This window comes from Hibiscus syriacus, unplaced genomic scaffold (assembly GCF_006381635.1).
Source record: "Hibiscus syriacus cultivar Baekdansim isolate YM2019G1 unplaced genomic scaffold, ASM638163v2 tig00113726_pilon, whole genome shotgun sequence".
In the NCBI taxonomy this organism is placed as follows: Eukaryota; Viridiplantae; Streptophyta; class Magnoliopsida; order Malvales; family Malvaceae; genus Hibiscus; species Hibiscus syriacus.
In genome coordinates this window covers 1,192,419-1,201,828 of record NW_024063472.1, presented here as the reverse complement: position 1 = coordinate 1,201,828, position 9,410 = coordinate 1,192,419, and the positions used below count along the sequence as shown (strand labels likewise).

The 9,410-nt window shown below is 32.3% G+C and overlaps 1 protein-coding gene and 1 long non-coding RNA gene across 12 annotated transcripts; one reads left to right on the top strand and one right to left on the bottom strand.

Moving 5' to 3' along the window:
• The first annotated feature begins 696 nt into the window (after nt 1-696).
• LOC120187911 lies at nt 697-1,300 on the top strand. Its single transcript, XR_005522356.1, has 3 exons — nt 697-748; nt 844-1,177; nt 1,237-1,300. It is a non-coding gene; the product is annotated as an uncharacterized LOC120187911 (long non-coding RNA).
• A 2,661-nt stretch (nt 1,301-3,961) lies between these two features.
• LOC120187909 lies at nt 3,962-6,038 on the bottom strand. 11 transcript variants are annotated; one of them, XR_005522352.1, is made up of 7 exons: nt 5,804-6,038; nt 5,632-5,699; nt 5,377-5,515; nt 5,170-5,282; nt 4,905-5,030; nt 4,185-4,473; nt 3,962-4,104 (listed from the first exon to the last, which is right to left on the bottom strand). XR_005522352.1 is itself a non-coding variant. In XM_039191506.1 (6 exons), exons 4-6 carry the CDS (start codon nt 5,001-5,003, stop codon nt 4,023-4,025), a joined length of 465 nt encoding a protein of 154 aa, XP_039047437.1. In that variant the 5' UTR covers nt 5,004-5,030; nt 5,170-5,282; nt 5,377-5,515; nt 5,632-6,038; the 3' UTR covers nt 3,962-4,022. The 11 variants fall into 11 exon arrangements, 7 of the variants coding, with proteins under 7 accessions (XP_039047437.1, XP_039047434.1, XP_039047435.1 ...); XR_005522355.1 differs by having other exon boundaries at nt 4,185-4,285; nt 4,375-4,473; nt 5,377-6,038; XR_005522353.1 differs by having other exon boundaries at nt 4,185-4,282; nt 4,375-4,473; nt 5,377-6,038.
• Nucleotides 6,039-9,410: the final 3,372 nt, after the last annotated feature.

The following is a 9,410-nucleotide window of genomic DNA, read 5'->3' as shown; positions in this document are numbered from 1 at the left end:
ATTAAGTTAATGGCGTTTTATTTACAAACCCCACAAATGTATAGTTTTCTTATCATAAACCCAAACTGTATCTCCCTCTCACGAAGCCGCCGCTTGATGCCGTTTGAAGCCGTCGTGGCTTCCGTCACCATTGTCGTTAGAGAAGAAATCGAAAGAAAACATCTCAAGTGTTGACATAAAAACTAAAAAAACGAACTTTCCCTTTCTCTGCTCAACTATCCGTCTCCAGAATCTTCAAGTCTTTTGGATCTCAAAATGAGCAACGAATAGTGAGCCTTCCTCCTTAATTTTATTTTATTTTTATATTTTTACTTGCATTTCTTTTGAAAAAGTTGAATATTTGCTCGTTTATCTCTCCATATATATATATATATATATATATATATATATATAATATTATAATTTTTTTCTAGCGATTATCTATTCAAACTTCTGCTTATTGGCGACCCCTCCTTCGGGAAATCCTGTTTGCTTCTCAGATTCGCTGCAAGTTTAATTTCTTGTAGCTGTTATTGATTTTTCTAAATTTAAATTTTCTTTTCATTTATTTGTTTTTTACTTGTTTTGACATCATCGGCTTGCTTTTTAGTTAATTTTTTTATCGTTTAATTAATAATAGTGATTGATGAGCTTGATTTTGAGGCTAATCTTAAGTGTAATTTGGGGCTAAGGACTTTAAGCGTTTTTTCCCCTCTTCCAGGATGATTCTTAGGTGGATAGCTACATCAGTACCATCGGTGTTGATTTCGTGAGTTTCTTTCTCTCTGTCGCACAAATACATGTAAGTTTGTTTCATGTATTAAAGAATGTGAGAATTTATTTTATTTAATTGCTTATATTTAGAAAATCAGAACTGTGGAGTTGGATGGCAAGACAATCAAGCTGCAAATTGTGAGTATAAACAATGTTTCTTCAAAGAAGGTGGTGCTAGGTATTTGGGATCATGCTCATTTAAGCCTATAATTGTTGTTTTGAAGTTTGTTTCTGCTCAAAACTTGTTCAATTAGTCTTGTTTGGAACCTTATAATTATACGTTCCATTTAGTAAAGGTAGTTGAATTTTGAGAATCTTGAGTTGAACTGCTGGTTTCTCGTAGAAGAAATAATAAGCACAACATATATTATGTGGTTGAACTATACTATAATTTTCAGCATTGATGTAAAAGGGCCACTTCAATGTTTGTCTTTAAATATGATTTTAAGAGGAAGTGATGATTGCATAGCTAAACTAACCTAGGTTTTGATGCACCTGAAAAGAGAGTTTAATTATGTAACTGATGCAAAAATCTCAGTTGTGGCCAATGGGATGGTGTTGGTGTTTATAGGACGGGTTTAATTTGTTAATGCAATTTCATTTTCCCTGGCAGTTGATCATGGCTGTTAGTGTTGGAAAAAATGAGCAAGGAAGAGCCATGCATCATTCTCCTCAAAATCCCCCGTTTCAGTTGGATCTCTATTAATTGGTGCCGTTTTGGTTGGAGCAGCGTTTTAAATATAAATTAATGGTAACTCTTGTGTTTGCTTGATGTTCAATCAAGCAATTGTGTTAGGCTTATGTATGTTTTCGAGGATTTTTAGTCTTTATGTGATCTAAAAATTTGTGTTTTTAGCAAATGAAATTGATGAGATTTTTTTTCTTTCAACTGTTTTGAGCCTTTTCATGATAAAATTTGAAGGTGGATACACTGTGAAAACAGTTTTTGATGGAAGCAAGCTTGGGATTGAACCATTTTCTATTGAAGTTTCCCGCAGGGACACCTCTTGGTGTTGGATGCTGAAAGTAGTAACATTTACAAGATTTCGAAGTCATCTTTCTTTTTAGATTTAGGCTTTTTCTTTTTTGCTTTTTTATTCGAATCTGACGCATCTATTGAACACTTAAACTTCTAATTTACATATGTTTTCCAGTTTTTTATCTTTCTAGAGCTTATGTGAATGTACTTTCACTTTTGAAACAATATGAGTAATGTTCAAACAGTAATGATCTTCTTTATGAAACTTAAATACTCTGTTGATTTGAACAGTGAGTCGTTTGAATGACGACACACATCATCACTTTTTGAGTAATGTTCAAAGATATTTATTAAATTAATTTTATTTTAATATTTTGTATTAAATGAATTTCAATCAATCAAATGGTGATGCATATCATCATTTGATTTATTTAAAGGTTAACAACTTAAATTTTGACATTGTGAGATTTCAAACTCGAAAGTAACTAGCTTAATGTTAAGTACTCAACAGCTAGACCAAAAATATGAACTTGTTAAATAATTAACAAATATTAGTAATTAAATACACGTGTGGTTGAAATTAAATAAAAAATATAGGTTAACACACCTCGATGTTTCAGCTTGTATTCCTTCGTCAAGGAAATTTACTCATGCTTTTCAAGATTCTCCTCATTTGAACCTCTAAAATGCATGTTAATTTTGCAATGTATGGTTGAAACTATTAGAATTCTATAGAAGATTAGAATGATTCTGAACATGAACAATTTTTGCATCTGTTTCACCATTTTCCTTGGATTGGAATTACTATAGACGCACGTATTTAATTTATTTATTTATACATGCATTGGATTTTTATCTCTATTTTTTAATTTTTCCGACTGCCGGAGATCTTCTACGGAACCTGTTCTCAATCGGGCGTTGGGGACAACCTACTACCCTACATGTCCTTACCCATTGCATATGAGAATAGGGTTTTGTTGTTGTTGTTTGTAATAATGTTAACTTGAACAGTTTATGGTTGGGATTTGGGCGTGAGACTTACGAAGGTTGATGATGGTGACAATAGTAGACGATAGTGATGGCAACATCAATGATAAAGAGAGAAAACAATATATTGTAAGAAGTGGGATTTGAAACCCACACCCTGTTTTGAAGATCGTAACTTGAGTTCGGCGCTTAACGATTTTTGCTTTAATAATGTGTGCTTCTATAATCTCTGTCTTATCTTCCTTGTTCCTCTCTTTAATGTTTTTTATCTCATTAAAAAAATTGTTTAAAATTTAAAATTCTATTAAATTAAATCATGTATTTTCATTTTTTAAATTATACAAAACATGATTTTCCTATATAATTTCAATGCCTTTTTTTCATTTTGAAATTTAAAAATAAAAGGGAATACATCAAACCAACATGAGGAAAATGTCCTGAAGCATAGACCTATTATTAGTAATATGATGATGTTAAATTTGTTAGTTCTCTGGTACTAAGGTAAGTGCTATATTATGTTACAAACGTTAGCCTTTTTGACGAAGCATAGGGGCTTTAATTTTTATTTTGATCTTTTTATGTAATCATAATCGCACATAAACAATGGAAATATGGAATCCATACTAGTCTAAGGGTCTGTTTGTTTAGTTGTACTTGGTTTTCTGGAAATTGAATTCTGAAAAATGAATTACATTTTTGAAAAACATTTTCCAGAAAAACATTTTCCAGAAAAACAATTTACATTGGATGCTGCATTGTAAAATGTTTTACACTATTTGGTTAGTTTTCCCGAAAACAATTTATGAAATCTATTTTTTTTGTAAAAATATATATATTTTTATATTTTTCTTGTTATTTACATTTTAATTTTTTTAAGTTATTTTTATAAAATTATATTTTATAAAATTTTGAAATGAAATGTTTATTTATATAAGTACTCGAAATTAAATTTGTAGATAATATAATTTATGTTGATTGTGTTATAAATACACAATTTTAGGTTTGAAGTATTCATGATACTTTATCTATTAGCATTTTTAAAATTAAATTTTAACTCATAATTAATATTATATGTAGGTTTAATTGATATAATCTCGATAATTTATTAAAAATATATTATCAAAGTAAATAATTAAAATTACATCATTATTAAAACAAAAATAGTACATAAATAATAATAATATTTACAAAGTGTTTAATTAAAACTACACTACATTAAGATAACGATATTATCAAACCATAATAATACAAAAATATTGTCTAATTCATAATTAGTGCTACAACACATCAAACCAACATATGATTAAAGTCTATATATCAAGTTGACTGCATGAAGGCGATCCGAGCTTTTCTCACAATAGAGTGGAACTCTCCCAACTATAGATCTGCTAGAAAGTATATAGACATCGAAATCCTATCCGTTCATAACATTAAAAGCCATGCAAGAAAATTTGAGGATACTTACCATACCCGTGCTCTTGATGCAAAGGGGAACCACATAGCAGGCAACCAGTGCATATAAGATCTTCAGCTAAACCATTGCCTGCTGATGTATATAATCTCCTGCTAATAAACATATTTTCATTTTCAGATTCTCCAATACGCCTCCATGTAATCGGCAGAAAAATCTCTCCAACAGATGCACTAAATATCACCTTACAATGACTGCTCAGGCACAAAACCTCTGAAAGTGAGGGACATTCTCTCCATTTATTTGGTTCTGGCACTTTCCAATTTCTGGATAGTCGCCTCTTCTGAAGTGAAATCAAACATATATATTATTGAAAACATTTAGAACAAATATAGTCAAACATGGATTAAATAACAGCTATACGCTAGAACCTATAGACCAAAAAGATAAATAAGCAAAAGGAAAAGGCATGGTAATCTAATTTGGTACACTTTATCAGACGAGTTTTAAAAACAAGCAAAAAATTTATCCCAAAGCAAACAAATTCAATAGCAAGATACATAAAATAGGGCAAACATTCACTTCTATTCAAGCATGAGCAATTTTAGCAAGGCGACATAATTCACAACAAGACATCACAAAATATATGATAATGAAAGGTACATTACCAAAATTGAAAAGCATGATGAAAGGGTTATTTTGAAGTTCCTCAAATAGCAAATGCAAGAAAAACATGAGACTTTAGTATAAAATATAGAAGAGAGGAACGAATACTTGATGATCATACGGGTTAACATTCTCAATAGCATAATATCCGGTCCTCCGCACCCATTCTATAACCTTGGAAAGCTTTTCTTTGACCATTATCCCCATTTTACACTGCTACTAATTCAATTGCACCTACAACAAAGTATGAACACAAGGCTCCACTTAGTTAACGAGCTTCTATTGTTTAATAACTGAATTCACACTCTTATTAAATATCACACACACACATATATATAAATGGATAAAACACCATTATATTGAAACAAGATACTTCAGTCACACTCTTTGAAACAAGGGACTGGTAAGGGTGGACTAGACAGAGTAAAGATGATCAGTCATCACTTCTGGCCTCGAAAACATCTCAGAATTTTGTAATCTTGACATCTGAGATTAAAGCACAAATATAGAGTATCACAAATTTAAACGGAATTAATAGTGAAATAACTAAGAGACTAAGAAGATAAACTAGTCAGTGTACTTCGCAATAAGACGATGTCGCCTGCAGCAGCAATTGATCGCAGTTCTTTTTTCCATAAGGAGACGGAGAAAAGGGATTGAGTGTTATCGCCCACCTGAATGTCCGTCTTGATTATTTCTCCTCCTTTAGATAATTTATACTTTCGTTTCACCAACACGGAACACAGGGAGATGTTAGAAATCACAGTTATTGAAGAAAAAAAAAAGGACAAAACATAGACCCACACAGTTGAACAGAGGGACAGATTAGAGAAACCTGAACAGGACTGGAACGGTGAACGAAAACCAGAAGCTGAACGAAGTGACCCATATGATGAGAAGCTTCTGAGAGATCGATCAATGGTCCGTAACACGATGTCATTCCTTCTCACCCATGTCAGTTATGCTTGAGAATTAGAAAGAGGAGCATTAGGGATTCGAAATATTACCTTGGAATCGTAGAGCTCCTCACTTGATTTTGCTGGTCCAAAATCTGCTGATTTTGTTGTGGGCTGAGTAATTATTGTTGGTAAGAAGAAGATGATGATAGTTGATCGGAGAATAAAGGAGATCAAAGGCAAAGAAGGTCAAGCAGTTTGTTCGTAAAATGAATTCCCGTTTTTCTATGGTAAGTTGTTTTACGGGAACGAAGGAGCTTCTTTTATGTTGACCGTAAATATAATTGCATTGACCAAAGGTTTTTACGGGAACCAAACACAAAAATTTAGAGTGTAGACATCAATTTTTTTTCATTTTAAATTTAAATTTATTATTATTATTATTAAAATTATTATTATTATTATAATTATTATTAATATTAATAATATATATTATTTATTAATTATTACAAGCCCAAATACAAACAATCAGGCCCAACAGAGTTGGCCCAAAATAAACCCTAAAACCCGGTTAGGGTTTTATCATCTTCAACCCAGCCGCCGCAGATCCTCAGCCGTTGGATCTAATATGATCCAACGGCCCTGATGCAGTCCAACAAAAAAACCCTAGGGTATCATAACCCTAGGGCCACGCGGCCGCCGCCGTTGCTTCCAGACGTTCCAGCTGCAAGTGGCACGCCACGAAATCGCCGCCTCGCCAGAAGCCTCCAGAAGCCAGCTGCCCCTCCACATGTCGAGCTCTATGGTGAGTCACCACATAGCTCTGTGACTCACCGAACTCCATTCCTTTAACCGGTTCGAGCAAGCGACCGAGATGGCTATAAAGCCATCGTACCTGCAAAAATGAACAGAGAGGAAGAATCGGAGATAACCAAAACAGAGGGGCAACCAACACACAAACAGAAAGCCACGGCAAGAACAATGAACTAAACAGAGAGCAGAATACGAGAACAAATCGACACCCAATAACCATAAAGAAGAGGAAAATGAGCATCTTACCATCATAAAAGCCTCCAAATCGTTTGGAACCACCGGAGTCATTGTAAAAACCGAAGGTAAAACCTTCGATTTATTTTAGATCTAGAACGATCTAAAGCGTTTTAGGACAAGCGAAGGCCATATTCGACCTTAGGAGGTCGAGATCTACACTCTAGGGTAATTTAGGAATTTCGGCCACCGTTGGTGGCTGCCGGCGGTGGTGATCAGCGTCTTTGGTGGTGGCCGGCCGGCGACAGAAAACTAGAGAGAGGCGAGAGAGTTTTTCTTCTCTCTCAACTAGAGAGAGAAGAGGAAAGATGAAAGTGAGAAGCTAGCCCTTAAGGGCCGGCCTTAAGGGATTTTTAAACCCTTCCCCAAACGATGTCGTTTTGGGGAAGGGGTATATCTATAATTTCTCGCATGGGTAAACTATACCCGCTGCCACCACAGTTTTGTAGCTTTTCATTTTGGTCACTGAAATCAAATCTTGAACCTTTTAATTCGGTCTTTCAATTTTATTTAGTTTATAATTTAGTCCTAGCCTGTATACTTATATATATTTAGGGTAAATATCGTATTTAGTCCTTATAACTTTAATAACTTTTATTTTGACCTCTAATTAATTAATTAAGGATTAATTACATTAGTAACACCTAGTTTTCATAATATTTCAAACTAGAGCTTTTAATCTTGATATGTCATAATTTAGTCACCAATTTTAATTATAAGTTTTATTACTTTTTATATTTAATTTTAATTTTATTTATTTTACTCATTGTTTATTTATATTTTAATTTTATATGTTTAAATTATTATTTTTGTAATTATTTTATTATTATTATCTTATTCATATAAATATATATCTATATTCTTTTAATTAATAATGTTTATTTATTTTCAATATCAAAGAAAAGGGCAGTCTTAAAACAACTGGATGTCCTATTCTGGTATTTTAAATAATTAAACATTATAAAAATTATAATTTAGTTTTATTTAAATTATTAAAATTTTAATATTTATTTTTTTAATATCGAAGAAAAGAGTTGTCTTAAGGCACCTAGAAGTCTTTTTCTGATATTTCTAAATAAATAAATATTTTTATAAATATATTTAAATTAATATATTTTTAAAAATTATAGTAATAAAATTTGAAATAACATAATTATAAATTAAATATATCTTTGAATTCTTAAATTTCTAATAATAGAGACAATTTATAATTAAAAAGTACCAATTTTGGGCGTTGTAGGGGTGCTAATCCTTCCCTAAACGTAACCGACCACGAATCCCTTTTTATTATTAAAAAGAACGAATTTTTGGTTAAAACGCAGATCAGTTTATCTTTTAATCGATGTTTTCTTAAAAACTCTTTTAAAGGATGATTTTTAGGTATTCGACCTACCTGACCCAAAAGGCCGATGGCGACTCCCAAATTATTTTAAAAACCATTTATTCACATCACTTTTCCCGCCAAGTAAAAAATTCGTGCCCGGACGAAAACCGGTTACAACAGCTTGGCGACTCCGCTGGGGAATTGTCAAACTTTAAAATTAATTGTAAATAGTCTCTATCAGTTGGAAATTAAAAATTCATATATTTAATTTTTAATTCTTTTCTTTCAAATTTTTATTACTTTTATATTATTTTATTAATTTTTTTATTTAGATATTATTTATTTTATTTGTCTGTTAGAGGTTTGAACATTTATCCTCACACACAACACTTGCATTGCATAACATAAAGCTCTATAATTGAGTTTGCCCCTTTTAAGTGGGAGTGAAAGCGACGTCTTCGTGAGAATTTATTCTCTGTGTCAGACCTAGCAAGTAACTGTTGGGGTTCATATGCTCTATGTCTTCGTGAGAATTTATTCTCCGTGTCCGGTATAGAGAAATGTATCCCCTCGAATTGAACTTGATCCTCTTAAGTCTGTAATGGACTAGGATTGAGGGTTGACAGCCCAAGGGGGCATCAACAAGGACAGTTCGAGTACCTTTACTCCTAGAACTGAAAACCTGTATATAATAAACCCTAGAAATTCACATGATCTAAGATAATACTGAACCTCTGTTCATAGGTATACACAAAGGAGAAATAAGCTCTAGCTTTTAATTTATTTTATTTCCTTTTCCTGAATAAATGCATGCGAACTAGAAATCATGCGGTTAGGTTAATTTTTTCCAAACAAAGCATGGAACTAGAAAGCATGAGGTTAAGATTTATACCTTGATAAATAGATTTTTTTTTCCATTAGTTGGTACTAACTATTCTATTTTTTTATTTTTTCATGCATGTTACATTGCTCTAATCTGTTCATATTGATTTCTTTTGTTGCATGATCATGGCATAACCAAAAAGGTATTTACTTGAAAGACTGTTCATCATATTGGAAAGAAATCGTAAATGAACAAAAAGTTTTATGATCAAACAAAATATGATGCGACCAAGAAAAGACATCCCGAGGGAACTCTGAGGATAGAAGAGAGCTATGCACCTAGAGATCATGTGTCCATTAAGGAGCAAGAGGAGATACGAGAAATAAGAGAGCAGATGTCCAAGATGATGGATAGAATATCTGTTTTGGCCAAAAGAGAAGAGATTTCTGCACAGAAAGAGAGAAAGCTTAATAATCCTGCAATCTCAAATATGCAAGGGACTTCTGATCCTAACCAACTTGAGA

What these genes read in the sequence shown, in the direction of transcription:
- LOC120187909 (XM_039191504.1), bottom strand. Translation starts at nt 5,003, where the DNA reads ATGGGGATAATGGTCAAAGAAAAGCTTTCCAAGGTTATAGAATGGGTG. An exon ending in TTAACCCGTATGATCATCAA is followed by an intron (nt 4,474 to 4,904) that starts GTATTCGTTCCT and finishes ATTTCACTTCAG; the next exon opens with AAGAGGCGACTATCCAGAAA. An exon ending in CCTTTGCATCAAGAGCACGG is followed by an intron (nt 4,105 to 4,189) that starts GTATGGTAAGTA and finishes ACTTTCTAGCAG; the next exon opens with ATCTATAGTTGGGAGAGTTC.